This window comes from Salvelinus alpinus, chromosome 3 (genome assembly GCF_045679555.1).
Source record: "Salvelinus alpinus chromosome 3, SLU_Salpinus.1, whole genome shotgun sequence".
Classification (NCBI taxonomy): domain Eukaryota; kingdom Metazoa; phylum Chordata; class Actinopteri; order Salmoniformes; family Salmonidae; genus Salvelinus; species Salvelinus alpinus.
Window position 1 is genome coordinate 58,063,683 of NC_092088.1, and position 16,441 is coordinate 58,080,123.

Consider the following 16,441-nt stretch of genomic DNA (forward strand, 5'->3'; position numbering starts at 1 on the left):
ACAAAGAAAGACTTAGTTAAGCTGCAGCTGGCCCAGAACAGAGTGGCATGTCTTGCTCTTCGTTGTAATCAGAGGGCTAAAATTAATCACAGGAGGTTGGTGGTACCTTAATTGGGGACGACGGACACGTGGTAATGGCTGGAGCGGAATAAGTGGAAAGGTATCAACAACATTAAACACATGGTTTCCATGTGTTTGATGCCATTCCATTCGCTCTGTTCCAGACATTATTATGAGGCATCCTCCCCTCAGCAGCCTCCACCGATATTAATGCTGTGCATGCCAGTCTCTCTTAGCTAAGAGTTGAGGAGAGACTGACTGCACCACTTCTTCTTTTAATAAGAAACATTAATGTGTTGAAAATTTCAAATTGTTTGCATAGTCAACTTACACACAGCTCTGATACACACACTTACCCCACCAAACATGCCACCAAGAGTCTTTTCACAATCTCCAAATCCAGAACAAATTCAAGAAAGCGTACAATATGATATTATGATAATTGGAATGGCTGATTAATTAGGGCCGATTTCAAGTTTTCATAACAATCGGGAATCGGTATTTTTGGACACGGATTTGGCCGTTTTTTTTTTACACCTTTATTTAATCTTTATTTAACTAGGCAAGTCAGTTAAGAACACATTCTTATTTTCAATGACGGCCTAGGAACGGTGGGTTAACTGCCTCGTTCAGGGGCAGAACGACAGATTTTTACCTTGTCAGCTCGGGGGATTCAATCTTGCAACCTTACAGTTAACTAGTCCAACACTCTATCCACCTGATTAAATTGCACTCCACGAGGAGCCTGCCTGTTACGCGAATGCAGTAGAAGCCAAGGTAAGTTGCTAGCTAGCATTAAACTTATCTTATAAAAAACAATCAATCAATCAATCAATCATAATCACTAGTTAACTACACATGGTTGATGATATTACTAGTTTATCTAGTGTGTCCTGCGTTGCATATAATCGATGCGGTGCGTATCGTTGCTCCAATGTGTACCTAACCATAAACATCAATGCCTTTCTTAAAATCAATACACAGAAGTATATATTTTTTAAACCTGCATATTTAGCTAAAAGAAATCCAGGTTAGCAGGCAATATTAACCAGGTTAAATTGTGTCACTTCTCTTGCGTTCATTGCACGCAGAGTCAGTGAATATGCAACAGTTTGGGCCGCCTAATTTGCCAGAATTCTACGTAATTATGACATAACATTGAAGGTTGTGCAATGTAACAGGAATATTTAGACTTATGGATGCAACCCGTTAGATAAAATACGGAACGGTTCCGTATTTCACTGAAAGAATAAACGTTTTGTTTTCGAGATTATAGTTTCCGGATTCTACCATATTAATGACCTAAGGCTCGTATTTCTGTGTGTTATTATGTTATAACTAAGTCTATGATTTGATAGAGCAGTCTGACTGAACGGTGGTAGACAGCAGCAGGCTCGTAAGCATTAATTCAAACAGCACTTTCCTGCGTTTTGCCAGAAGCTCTTCGCTGTGCTTCAAGCCTATCAACTCCTGAGATTAGGCTGGTGTAATCGATGTGAAATGGCTAGCTAGTTAGCGGAGTGCGCGCTAATAGCGTTTCAAACGTCACTCGCTCTGAGACTTGGAGTAGTTGTTCCCCTTGCTCTGCATGGGTAAGGCTGCTTCGAGGGTGTCTGTTGTCGTTGTGTTCCTGGTTCGAGCCCAGGTAGGAGCGAGGAGAGGGATGGAACCTATACTGTTACACTGGCAATACTAAAGTGCCTATAAGAACATCCAATAGTCAAAGGTTAATGAAATACAAATGGTATAGAGAGAAATAGTCCTATAATAACTACAACCTAAAACTTCTTACCTGGGAATATTGAAGATTCATGTTAAAAGGAACCACCAGCTTTCATATGTTCTCATGTTCTGAGCAAGGAACTTAAACGTTAGCTTTCTTACATGGCACATATTGCACTTTTACTTTCTTCTCCAACACTTTGTTTTTGGATTATTTAAACCAAATTAAACATGTTTCATTATTTAATTGAGGCTAAATTGATTTTATTGATGTATTATATTAAGTTAAAATAAGTGTTCATTCAGTATTGTTGTAATTGTCATTATTACAAATAAACAAAAACAAATCGGCCGATTAATCGGTATCGGATGTTTTTGGTCCTCCAATAATCGGTATCGGTATCGTTGTTGAAAAATCATTATCGGTCGACCTCTATTTGCAACAGCTAATGAAGATCCTAATAAAATACTAAACACCAAAAATATTTAAATTTATTCTGAAGTATGATTTTAAGGACTTCACTTTGCTATCACTTCATCAACTGTTCTGATTACCTATTGGCCAATTCCTCTTTTATTGCTCTTCTCCATAACTGTAGATATTAAACGCAATATACTCAACATTAGCTTTATTCAAGTTGTGAATATTAGACTATTGCACCACCAGTACTGACACCAGTTTTGAGTACAATACTAAAATCAAACGTGTTCAGACTCAGACTGCCATTTCAACACTACACACGTTGTTTTATGAATGCAAGTTTCAAGGCCACCACTTCCTTTTCTCTTCTACTCAACAATGGCAGGTTTTTACTGGAAACCAGTCCCACTGACTAAAAACAGACTGGGGTGCCGTTGTAAACTGACGTATCGTTACAAAACTAGGTTTTACATGTGAACCTTCACAACTGTTAACCATATAGTGCCACAAGCTCCAACCACCATCAACTATTTCTGTTTAGCGTTTTCAGTATGCAGTGACCAGAGCTCCACAAGTACAGAAAGACATACACTATTCTGCAGAATTACCATTACCTCCATCCTGTGATACAGCAAAATGCAGCTCCTGTTGATGAAGCTAATACGAGGGGGGAGTTCATTCTAAATGAGAATCACCAGAATGTGTTCTAGTTCCACTCCCATCAATCATGGGAAGAGGAGATGACCTCGCTCAGTGTAATTCTGTCAACTGTGTGCCGTGCATGTAAATACAGTTGGTTTTCTGTCCATCTTAAATGTAAACTGATTTGGGTGGGACCTGTCTTTCAGTCTACCTAAGCTAAAACACAGAATACAGGGAGGGAGGAACTTTAGATTAAGGTCACCTTTGTGGTTTCTGAAGAGCAATATGAAAATGACTGTTCTATTCACAGCTTATCTGATGAATGTAGCCAGCTAACTGAGCCAAACATAAACCACATGAATGGATATGAGAGAGAGAGGGAAGTCCCAGAGTACTCATTCTGAGACAGAAAATTTGTTTCATTCAGGCCAGGGAAAAGACATAGCTTTTTGGTTGTAGAGTATATGGAACACTAGGGCTTAAATATTTTGGAAATGTGTTATCTAGAGGCAACCTGTCCTTGTCTCCTGTCCCATCTGAGGTGAATGGGCTGAATTGGATAGATGGGTGTTTGCATTCACCTCTTCCAGTCGTTTTATGTTTGTGGTAACGAAAGAACTGCAATCTAAACTGAACCAGTGCACTTGGGATAATGTCCATGAAACAGGTGCTGCATTCTAGATAGCTCACGCCCCCCTATCTTCTTGTCACTCAGAAATGAAAGTATATGACTCGGCACTCTAGTCTCATCACAAACACGGGCCCTATAGAAATGTTGATAAATAATATATTGAGTATGCATTCCGTTCATATTTTGGATTGGCAGAATTAAATGTGCGTAATAAGACAGTTCTCCAAAGGGCTTTATAAGATTGCCAACGGTTCAAAGACTATTGGATTTGAAAAAGTTTTACACTTCGTTTTTAAAAATACAAAAAGGAACAGGAAGCTCGACTTCAATCTCATGCTGACATTGCATGCTTCCTTTTATCTCTGTAAACCGCCCTTTACACGAGTGCTCTGTAGTCCACACATTTTTTTAATTTATCAGCCAGCGCGTCATTCGTGTTTCACTTCCGAAACGTCAATTTCAGAGGGAAGTTATCGTTCAAATGTATCCATAAATATGTAAATAATGACTCTTATTGCATCCATTTAACTGCACCCTAGTTGGCCCTTATATGTGTACAGTACTTATATTTCAATTCAAGTATCACTGTATGGCTTCCTCAAACTACAAAATAGTATTTAAGATGTAAAATATTCGTTCGGTCTTCGTGTATGTCTACTCACTAACAAAAATGTATCAAATAAGTTATTTCGTATGTAATTACTACTTACCCATTATTAAAAGTAGTGCAGAATATTTCTGGTTTGCCCCAGTTCAGGAACGAGTTAGGTGGATAATACATTTTGACCAAGTTATGTTGATGTCGATGTTGGCAAAAGTCATTCTAAACCGGACTAAGCAGTGTAACGTTAGCTACCTAACTGATCGAAGTCCTGCCTTTTCATATACAGTAACACTAGGCGTTTGTAGTTCTGTAGTCATTCATCGCTTTGGAGTTGAACTGTGACACTTTTCTTCGTAATTGGTCACACCCACCTCCCTCCACGAACTGACAACTTTTCCATTCAAACGTTGTCTGAATTAATTTAATGTCTGTTTGTGCACATAAGTAGGCACTTTTAAAACAACTTAATTTGGGGCAGAAGCGTACCAAAAATCGTCCCAGACATTTAGAACACACAGGACAATTCTTCTCCTTTGATGCCCCCAAACGGACCATTTTTTAAGGTCCCAGTATCGGCTAATTGTTTCCCTTGAGGCTACCAATATTTGCCATATAATTATAATTTTGTGCCAAAAATCAAAGTTTGTCAGGGCCACTAGGCTAAATCTAGACCAGCCCATCTGGCATGTGCCCGAAATGCCAGTAAACACCTGCCTAGAATCATAAAAAATATAGCCTATTTAAAAACTGGACATTTGATTCTCTTTCTGCAATTTTTTTATTAAACTTATTTTTTAAAGATTAAGGACCAAGATGCATTTCTAATTTGTTTGTTTTGTGTTATTTTTATGGCCTTGTTTCAATGTTGACTTTGGAAGTGAGAACCTCCAGGACCACAGGGTGTACCAGTATGACATACATAGAATGTTTTGTGTAAACAGCCCGCTCCCTAGGGCACTGGTTCCCACAGCTTATTAAAGGAATCACCTTCGAAGGTCATAAACTCATGAATAAACCCACTCTGACTACAGTTCCGGTTGGCCATTGACCTGTAAAATCCCATTACATTTTTGGAATATGAAGTTGTAGATCCTGTTACACATTTCCTGGATGTCCATAGAAGAACAAACCAAATGGCAATGTCATACTTCCTACAAAGGAAAAAATACACAGCATCACTGCCTCTTTGTACCAACTTTGGAACTGGTTGCTGCCTCCCCAGAGGATTTGCACTATTACTCACTTCACTTGGCTGGTTTCCACAATGTTCCAAAACAGTATTCAATTATACTGTATCGAAACTACAAGAGAATTAGTTACCCACAATGTACTTCCCTTCCAATTAGTTAACAGAGAAAAGTTGCACCGCACAATTTTAAAAGGTCCAATGCAGCAGTTTTTATCTCCTTACGGTGATTGTTTTCCATTAGAAAGGTCAAAAATAAACAAAAAAAGCTTCTTAGAAAGGGGCAATTTCTCAAGCAAGAATTTGGCTAGGACTGTCTGAGTGGTATGAGTTGGGAAGGAAAAACTGAAAAATGTGCTGTTATTGGGAGAGGGGTTTGGGACTCTCTTATTGGTCTATTAATTGATTTAATGCATGGTGACATCACCATGGAAGGCCAAAACTCCATCCCACCAAAACAGGCTGAAATATCAGGTGTTCTTTTCAAACAGCTTTTACACTGAAAGGGCATTATCATAATTTTCACAATTTCACAGTATTATTCTAACCTTATGTATGGAAATGTACATAAAAACAGGAAATCAAGTTTTTGACTGCACTGGGCCTTTAAATTCCCTACATTCTGATGCTTCTCCCTCACAAAATCAAATACTTTCCTGTGTGTCTGTAATGTTCACTGAACCACATGACAGCACTTCTACGAACGTGGTATGTATGCAATCCATCTGCCACTGCTCTGTGTGCCTTTCATGCCAGTTGGTCCTACAGATGCCACAAAAGAGCTATAGTCAACTTAGTTTTTTTTAGAGTCTGAATGTATACCATGGGGAGACTGGTAAACAGCTAGGCCATGTTTAACAATTCATGGTCAAGATGAGGACAAAGCTATTTGGCTATACAGAGCATCCAGAAAGTATTCAGGCCCCTTGACCTTTTCCACATTTTGTTGTGTTACAGCCTTATTCTAAATGTAATCAATTTATTTATTTTCCCCTCAATCTACACACAATACCCCATAATGACAGAGCCAAAATAGGTTTAGAAATGTTTGCACATTTATTACAAACAAAAAACAAATACCTAATTTACATGAGGCAAACGTTATTTACTGCGTGGAAGGGGTCTGAATACTTTCCGAATGCACTGTACAAAGCCAAAAGAAAACAGAGATTTGTATGGGGTGAGGCGGGTGTGGTATTTGTTGCAGGATGTTTTCCATTATACTGTGGAATGTTCCCAGAGCAGTTATGTTGTTAGATCACAGCTCTGGCCAATGCATTCTGTTTCACCACAGCCCACGCACTACTTCCCAACACATACTGCAGAGACTGAACTAATATCTGAACAACTTTTCCGGAACAAATTTTCTGATAATTCAAGGTAACAGTCTAGACTATATCCGGTGCCGAAATGGCTCTTGTAATGGAAAATAGAAAATGGCAATACTGCAACCACACAGAGTTGGCCAAAATAACATTTACAATGCTTAAAGTTCTTGGTCGTCCACATCCATGTTAGTTAACAGCTTTAAATACATTCAGTGTAAATTCTTGTCACTTACACTAACATTAGTCTCAAATCACATTTTATTTACTGTATTATTATATATTGAAAACAAACAAGTACAGTACAAACATTTGACATACAATCTGTATCAAGAAAGCCTTTACAATGAAATGTTATATCATATCCATTTCTTGCGAGCTGCAACAAGCATTGCAGAGTGACCCTTGTGGGTCAAGACCAGGGTAAAGTCAGAGACCAAGGTTAGCGGTCAAAGTTCAGGGTAATATCAACAGGCCAGTTGTCCGGTCCAGAAGCCTGCAGTCCCTAGGAGCAGAGGGCCCAAACGCAGCAGAGCGCGTACAGGTATGCCCAGCTGACTGAACTTCAACAGGAGCTCAGGGAACGATGTACTTCCTGTGGAAACAAGTGAGCGGATTGGTAGAAACATGAGAGACCAGCAGAGACATGACGACTTCTCCACACGAGACAAAAGGAGTCAGATATAAGAATCCAGCAGTCAGCCAAATAAGAGACCACCAGTGTCAAACATGTTAGGTTCAAACTAAACGTAAATCTAACCACAACATTCAGCTAACAGTTGTTTACCTTCCAGGTGTGTGGCAGACATCTTACTGAGGCAGGGGATGGAGTGGTAAACCAGGAAGCACGCCAGCATGTTGGACAGCATGTCTTCAGTAAGGGACTGGCCACTCATGTATGCCCTCAATACATGGCTGTTATCTGTGGAGACAGGGGAGGGGGCGGGTTTTCGCACACACAGGTCAGATGTAAAGAGGTTACCTGCAATCATGTAATGGACCGGATTATTTGTCAATAACAGCTGGTGCGCAATGTCTAATATTAAGAAAGTCTTGAGGTATTGCTGGCCTGAGGTAGAGCACCTCATGATAAGCAGTAGACCACACTATCTACCAAGATAATTCCAGCTCCTAGCTGGCCGGGGACTTTAATGCAGGCAAACTTAAATCTGTTCTACCTTATTTCTACTAGCATGTCACATGTGCAACCAGAGGTAAAAAAAAAAAAACTCTAGACCATCTTTACTCCACACACAGACGCATACAAAGCTCTCCCTCGCCCTCCTTTTGGCAAATCTGACCATAATTCTATCTTACTGATTCCTGCTTACAAGCAAAAACTAAAGCAAGAAACACCAGTTACTCACTCAATACGGAAGTGGTCAGATGACGCAGATGCTTAGCTACGGGACTGTTTTGCTAGCACAGACTGAAATATGTTCCAGGATTCATCCAATAGCATAGAGGAGTATACCACCTCAGTCACCGGCTTCATCAATAAGTGCATCGACGACATCGTCCCCACAGTGACCGTACATACATAACCCCACCAGAAGACATTGATTACAGGCTACATCCGCAAAGCTCATCACTAAGCTAAGGACCCTGGGACCAAACACCTCCCTCTGCAACTGAATCCTGGACTTCCTGACGGGCCGCCCCCAGGTGGTAAGGGTAGGAAACAACACATCTGCCACGCTGATCCTCAACACGGGGGCACCTCAGGAGTGTGTGCTCAGTACCCTCCTGTACTCCCTGTTCACACACGACTGTGTGGCCTAACGACTCCAACACCATCATTAAGTTTGCTGACAAGACAACAGCGGTAGGCCGACGACACAGCCTATAGGGAGGTCAGAGACCTGTCAGTGTGATGCATGGACAACAACCTCTCCCTCAACGTGAGCAAGACAAAGGAGCTGATCATGGACTACAGGAAAAGGAGGGCCGAACACACCCCCATTCACATAGACAGGGCTGTACTGGAGCAGGTTGAGAGCTTCAAGTTCCTTGGTGTCCACATCACCAACAACCTATCATGGTCCAAACACACCAAGACAGTTGTGAAGAGGGCACAACAACACCTTTTCCCCCTCAGGAGACTGAAAAGATTTGGCATGGGTCCCCAGATCCTCAAAGTTTACAGCTGCACCCTTGAGCGCATCCTGACCGGATGCATCACCGCCTGGTATGGCAACTGCTCGGCATCTGACCATAAGGCTCTGCAGTGGGTAGTGCGTACAGCCCAGTACATCACTGGGGCCAAGCTTCCTGCCACCCAGGATCTATATACTAGGCGGTGTCAGAGGAAGGCCCCAAAAAATTGTCAGAGACTCCAGTCACCCAAGTCAGACTTTTCTCAGTGCTACCGCATGGCAAGCATTACCGGCGTGCCAAGTCTAGGTCCAAAAGGCTCCTGCCCCCTTTGTTTTTACACTGCTGCTACTCGCTGTTTATTATCTATGCATAGTCACTTTACCCATACTAATTACCTCGACTAACCTGTACCCCCGCACATTGACTCGGTACTGGTACCACCTTTATATAGCCTCGTTACTGTTAGTTTATTATCTTACAAAAAAAAAATCTAATAAAAATTACTTTAGTTTATTTTATAAATATTTTCTTAAAACTGCGTTGTTGGTTAAGGGCTTGTAAGTAAGCATTTCACGGTATTGTCTACACCTGTTGTGTTCGGCGCATGTGACAAATAACATTTTATTTTATTTATTCCTAATTTAAGACTATCACAATCCGTTTTCTATTGATGGTTGCCACTTGCAAATATTTCATGAGAAAGAAAGCCTGCCATAATCACCTCCCACGTCTTTAGTTGTCACACCCAAAGACATGTTCTGGCACGTACAGTCCCATTGATGGGAACTGTGTGTCACAGTACAGGTACACACTGGTACAAACTGCCCTGTGTACATTCAAATGTACAGTTCCTTCAAATTGATGTGTTAACAGTCTATCCTCTGTGCCTCTCCCACTGTGTTGAGACTGCTCACCAGTGAGCCAGCGGTCCAGGGTGCCATCAGCAGAGTTTTTCATGACAGGCAGGAACTCAGAGCTGAGCAGCAGCCCCCTGCCTTGTGCCCCCTCCCTCAGTCTGTGCTGCAGCACCCTGCTCTCACACAGCTCCAACACCAGTCTCATCTGCCACAGAGCAAACGTCTCACACATCTCCGTTTGCTCCAGGGTCCGTACCGCCTGGGGGAGAAAACAGTCAACACACACACACACACACAGAGAGAAGACATTGGAGAAATACAATCGAGAGCACATTAAAGTGACATCAGTATGCATTGGGAAAAGTCAATCTATGAAAACTTATTATAGATCTGTCATTCTCATTGAAAGCAAGTCTAAGAAGCGGTAGATCTGTTCCATGTACTCTATTTCTATGCTTCCCGTGCTTAAGTTTTGTTTTTTGTGTCTTTTACTTTTGGTTACGGAAAGTATATTTCACAGCGGTTTAGATGGTGAATGATTCTCTACACTATACTTGCTTGTTTCGTCACATAAACGGAAATTAGGGAACTATTAGAACTTTAGCAACCAGGAAATGGCAGAGCAATTTCTGCAAAGTGAATCTTTAACTAACAGTAATACAGTTGCATTCTATGAGTGGGAGCATGTACATCAGGGCTATCCAACCCTGTTCCTGGAGAACTACCGTCCTGTAGGTTTTTACTCCAACCCTAATCTAGTGCACATTATTCTAATAATTAGCATGTTGACAAACTGAATCAGGTTAGTTACAACTGGGGTTGGAGCGAAAACCTACAGGTTAGCTCTCCAGGAACAGGGTTGGAGAGACCACTGCTGCTATTGTATGGGTAATTTCTATGTTTCTTACCTGATCAATAGCGATGTATGTCGGCAGCATCTCAGGGTTCTCCTGAGTGACACACTCATATAGAATGGCAGAGAATAAAGCCAAAGTGTCCTGTTTCTGGACAAAGACAACAACAGCAAATATAAGCGCCATTCAGTGCGAGCTTATCAATTGAACAATCAGAAACAAACTGGAATTATAAAATAGGACAGTGAAGGGTGTTTCAATAATTTAAATAGAATCATGAACAAAAAGGTTATCACCAATCTCCTTCAATTTCACAGTGTCTCCAATTACATATACGGATGTAATATGTAAATGGGATTCAAGTGATTAACAAGTGCATTCACAAGGGGAGAGACATGTTAACCTATAGCTGAAACGTGCCTCCTGCTGCACCATATACCATACTTTCCTAATCAACTCACATGTTTCACGCTATCCGAGGCTTTACAAAAGTATTCAGCAAAGGAGACCAAGGCAGCGTCGGAGGTGAAGGTTGAGATGGCCTCGGGCTGTGGGAGAAAAAAAACTGCTACAACAAGGTCTCCTGATTGTGCACTCACACTGAAGGGCTCTGGGAGATTTCCAATGAGGGATGATGTATTGCACCTAGTGGGACATATTGACTGAGAAGGCTATTGGGCAATAGACAGGTACGGATGTTGACATTGACTGAACAGGGAAATAAGTGGTCACACATACTGTCAAGACATATTGGTTTCGTTCCGCCACTCCAGAGTGACGTCAAGTGACTACTCCTTGTTATACTGGGATTATATGAGCATCAATATGACCTATTTTTACCCTTTCTGACTCATTATACTAGGTCTATTATACTGATTTCAGCTATTCAATTTCCTCAACCTTGACATACTAATGAAAATAAATGTGTGTACTGGTCTAGCAGATAGCCCAGTGGTTAGTGCGTTGGGCCAGTAACCGAAAGGTTGCTGGATCGAATCCCCGAGCTGACAAGGTACAAATCTGTCGTTCTGCCCCTGAACAAGGCAGTTAACCCTCTGTCTCGGTAGGCCGTCATTGTAAAAAAAAAAATTTGTTCTTAACTGACTTGCCTAGTTAAATAAATGTTCAAATAAAAAATACTGTATGCCAGCCATTCTCAACAGGACCTTTGCCACCTAGGAAATTTGTGACCAGACCTTCTCAAATATGACCTGAATGGTAAAGTATGACTGAACCTTCTATGTATACAATATTACTATAGTGCTAAAGTAGCATTAACGTAGAAACATGTGCCTTTTTTGCACCATAAAAGGATTGGATTGTAAGCGGAGGGCCAGGATGTTTGTACCTTGAATGTGCGGACTTCTGAGTTCCTGTTATTGACGTTGGGGGCTAATAGACTCTTCCAACCCCGAGGGTCGTCCTTATAGGGCAGCTGCCCCGCACGCAGCTTCACATACAGAACCCCATCTCTGGAAAGAATGGACCTACAACACATACAGTGGGGCAAAAAAGTATTTAGTCAGCCACCAATTGTGCAAGTTCTCCCACTTAAAAAGATGAGAGAGGCCTGTAATTTTCATCATAGGTACACTTCAACTATGACAGACAAAATGAGAAGAAAAATCCAGAAAATCACATTGTAGGATTTTTTATGAATTTATTTGCAAATTATGGTGGAAAATAAGTATTTGGTCAATAACAAAAGTTTCTCAATACTTTGTTATACAGTATACCCTTTGTTGGCAATGACAGAGGTCAAGTCCTCACAAGGTCCTCACAAGGTTTTCACACACTGTTGCTGGTATTTTGGCCCATTCCTCCATGCAGATCTCCTCTAGAGCAGTGATGTTTTGGGGCTGTTGCTGGGCAACACAGACTTTCAACTCCCTCCAAAGATTTTCTATGGGGTTGAGATCTAGAGACTGGCTAGGCCACTCCAGGACCTTGAAATGCTTCTTACGAAGCCACTCCTTCGTTGCCCGGGCGGTGTGTTTGGGATCATTGTCATGCTGAAAGACCCAGCCATGTTTCATCTTCAATGCCCTTGCTGATGGAAGGAGGTTTTCACTCAAAATCTCACGATACATGGCCCCATTCATTCTTTCCTTTACGCGGATCAGTCGTCCTGGTCCCTTTGCAGAAAAACAGCCACAAAGCATGATGTTTCCACCCCCATGCTTCACAGTAGGTATGGTGTTCTTTGGATGCAACTCAGCATTCTTTGTCCTCCAAACACGACGAGTTGAGTTTACCAAAAAGTTATATTTTGGTTTCATCTGACCATATGACATTCTCCCAATCTTCTTCTGGATCATCCAAATGCTCTCTAGCAAACTTCAGACGGGCCTGGACATGTACTGGCTTAAGCAGGGGGACACGTCTGGCACTGCAGGATTTGAGTCCCTGGCGGCGTAGTGTGTTACTGATGGTAGGCTTTGTTACTTTGGTCCCAGCTCTCTGCAGGTCATTCACTAAGTCCCCCCGTGTGGTTCTGGGATTTTTGCTCACCGTTCTTGTGATCATTTTGACCCCACGGGGTGAGATCTTGCGTGGAGCCCCAGATCGAGGGAGATTATCAGTGGTCTTGTATGTCTTCCATTTCCTAATAATTGCTCCCACAGTTGATTTCTTCAAACCAAGCTGCTTACCTATTACAGATTCAGTCTTCCCAGCCTGGTGCAGGTCTACAATTTTGTTTCTGGTGTCCTTTGACAGCTCTTTGGTCTTGGCCATAGTGGAGTTTGGAGTGTGACTGTTTGAGGTTGTGAACAGGTGTCTTTTATACTTTTATAACAAGTTCAAACAGGTGCCATTAATACAGGTAACGAGTGGAGGACAGAGGAGCCTCTTAAAGAAGAAGTTACAGGTCTGTGAGAGCCAGAAATCTTGCTTGTTTGTAGGTGACCAAATACTTATTTTCCACCATAATTTGCAAATAAATTCATTAAAAATCCTACAATGTGATTTTCTGGATTTTTTTTTCCTCATTTTGTCTGTCATAGTTGAAGTGTACCTATGATAAATTACAGGCCTCTCTCATCTTTTTAAGTGGGAGAACTTGCACAATTGGTGGCTGACTAAATACTTTTTTGCCCCACTGTATAGAGAGAAATATACTCAGCAAAAAAAGAAATGTCCTCTCACTGTCAACTGCGTTTATTTTCATCAAACATGTGTAAATATTTGTATGAACATAAGATTCAACCACAGAAATAAACTGAACAAGTTCCACAGACATGTGACAAACAGAAATTGAATAATGTGTCCCTGAACAAAGGGGGGGTCAAAATCAAAAGTAACAGTCAGTATCTGGTGTGGCCACCAGCTGCATTAAGTACTGCAGTGCATCTCCTCCTCATGGACTGCACCAGATTTGCCAGTTCTTGCTGTGAGACGTTACCCCACTCTTCCACCAAGGCACCTGCAAGTTTCCAGACATTTCTGGGGGGGAATGGCCCTAGCCCTCACCTTCCGATCCAACAGGTCCCAGACGTGCTCAATGGGATTGAGATCCGGGCTCTTCGCTGGCCATGGCAGAACACTGACATTCCTGTCTGAACGAGCAGTATGGCTGGTGGCATTGTCATGCTGGAGGGTCATGTCAGGATGAGCCTGCAGGAAGGGTACCACATGAGGGAGGAGGATGTCTTCCCTGTAACGCACAGCATTGAGGTTGCCTGCAATGACAACAAGCTCAGTTCGATGATGCTGTGACACACCGCCCCAGACCATGACGGACCCGCCACCTCAAATCGATCCTGCTCCAGAGTACAGGCCTCGGTGTAACGCTCATACCTTCGACGATAAACGCAAATTCGACCATCATCCCTGGTGAGACAAAACCGCGACTCGTCAGTGAAGAGCACTTTTTGCCAGTCCTGTCTGGTCCAGCGACCGTGGGTTTGTGCCCATAGGCGACGTTGTTGCCGGTGATGTCTGGTGAGGACCTGCCTTACAACAGGCCTACAAGCCCTCAGTCCAGCCTCTCTCAGCCTATTGCGGACAGTCTGAGCACTGATGGAGGGATTGTGCATTCCTGGTGTAACTCGGGCAGTTGTTGTTGCCATCCAAATCAAATCAAATTTTATTGGTCACATACACATGTTTAGCAAATGTTAACCATGTGTATGTGACCAATACAATTTGATTTGGATGGCAACAATAACTGCCCGAGCAGTTGTGATGTACCTGTCCCGCAGGTGTGATGTTCGGATGTACCGATCCTGTGCAGGTGTTGTCATACGTGGTCTGCCACTGCGAGGATGATCAGCTGTCCGTCCTGTCTCCCTGTAGCGCTGTCTTAGGCATCTCAGTACGGACATTGCAATTTATTGCCCTGGCCACATCTGCAGTCCTCATGCCTCCTTGCAGCATGCCAAAGGCACGTTCATGCAGATTAGCAGGGACCCTGGGCATCTTTCTTTTGGTGTTTTTCAGAGTAAGTAGAAAGGCCTCTTTAGTGTCCTAAGTTTTCATAACTGTGACCTTAATTGCCTACCGTCTGTAAGCTGTTAGTGTATTAACGACCGTTCCACAGGTGCATGTTCATTAACTGTTTATGGTTCATTGAACAAGCATGGGAAAGTGTTTAAACCCTTCACAATGAAGATCTGTGAAGTTATTTGGATTTTTACAAATTATCTTTGAAAGACAGGGTCCTGAAAAGGGGACGTTTCTTTTTTTGCTGAGTTTATATAGTCAAATACACACATTTTGGGTCGCCCGTTAGGATGGACAAAACAACATTTGCGGCCATTATCAACCATTACAGCAGCACATCACAAACTCTCTGTATCGTAAAGACATCACTGAACATAGACCTGGGAACTTCTCACACACAGAAATATCATGATATGAATCTGTATATTGGGCCAGAAACCTTTCACATACAAGTGGAGGACTTACTCTAGATGTTGAGTCCCTTTACTCATGTCTATGGACAGCTCCCAGTATCTTGGTCCTTTTACTTTCACCTGTAAGCACATTAAAACAAGTAGGTCAGTCAATACTTTTTTAAACTTTATTTTGAGAACAATGTGAAAATATCATATTATTTTCTTGTAATAGCTGAGTTTGACCGCCCTAAGTGACCTTTCTTCCCTGTATTGTATTATAAAAAGGAAGTAAGAAAAGCTTATAAATTGCATACAAGTCCAAATCGCATTACTCATTTCCAAACAAACATTTTGTAAATCTTAATGTTGACATCAACCATCCTGCTTGACAAGACTAAACAGAAAGATTGTGCAGCCTGACTACATTTGTCTGATAAAGTACTACATTTCCTTCTACCTTTTTGAGGAGCTGCAGCTCAGGCAACATGGTGGGGGCCATCAGTTCCACTGTAGTCTCCTCATACCATGGAGTCTCCTGAAATGGAGAAAAAAACAATAAATATACTCTGAAGACTTTCAAGAAGAAATTAACACAGAAACACACAGCCATTATACATAACATGAACTGAAACTGTGACTAAAGCTGTGCGTGCCAAAAAATTAAAATGTAAATTCACCATGTACACATTCAAATCATGTACACGTGTGCTGCATGCAACATCATAGTGAACTTCGAAATATGCAGTGTGTGTGTACGTGCAGAGGTGAAGTGTGTGATTGCACATATGCAGGGGGTGTCATTATAATTGATGTGCGCAACATGTCTCTCCCTCTGCTGTTCCAGAGTAATTGAAATAAGGAGCACTTCATGGTGAACCCGCAAACCCAACCTTCAGCAGACCTTCAAGGAAAACTCCAGTCGAAAATTATATTTTGGTATTTTTTCAATTAGTCCACTGTTGATACAGTCCCAAAATCAGTTGCATGTCAGCAGTCATGTTTTCAAGATATTGGACTTTGAAGAAGCAAAGTGTCCCCGGCCACATCATCATCTTAGGCCTCACTCCCCCCTATCTGAGATATTAACTGCAGCCCTCATCCTCCATATCAAATTACATTTTATTTGTCACATGCACCGAATACAACAGGTATATATACAGACCTGACAGTGAAATGCTTACTTACAAGCCCTTAACCAACAATA

The 16,441-nt window shown here is 41.8% G+C and overlaps 1 protein-coding gene across 2 annotated transcripts in view; it reads right to left on the minus strand.

Moving 5' to 3' along the window:
• Nucleotides 1-6,834: 6,834 nt before the first annotated feature.
• The window catches only part of LOC139571006 (anaphase-promoting complex subunit 1-like), a 60,038-nt gene continuing 50,431 nt past the window's right edge, over nucleotides 6,835-16,441 (minus strand). For both annotated transcript variants that reach the window (XM_071393446.1, XM_071393445.1), the window contains exons 42-49: nucleotides 15,695-15,772; nucleotides 15,308-15,375; nucleotides 11,748-11,886; nucleotides 10,861-10,947; nucleotides 10,454-10,549; nucleotides 9,603-9,804; nucleotides 7,379-7,513; nucleotides 6,835-7,186 (exon numbers count right to left, since the gene is read on the minus strand). In XM_071393446.1, coding sequence (XP_071249547.1) covers nucleotides 7,059-7,186; nucleotides 7,379-7,513; nucleotides 9,603-9,804; nucleotides 10,454-10,549; nucleotides 10,861-10,947; nucleotides 11,748-11,886; nucleotides 15,308-15,375; nucleotides 15,695-15,772 — 933 coding nt within the window. In that variant the 3' untranslated portion in view covers nucleotides 6,835-7,058. The remainder of the gene's footprint in view (nucleotides 7,187-7,378; nucleotides 7,514-9,602; nucleotides 9,805-10,453; nucleotides 10,550-10,860; nucleotides 10,948-11,747; nucleotides 11,887-15,307; nucleotides 15,376-15,694; nucleotides 15,773-16,441) is intronic.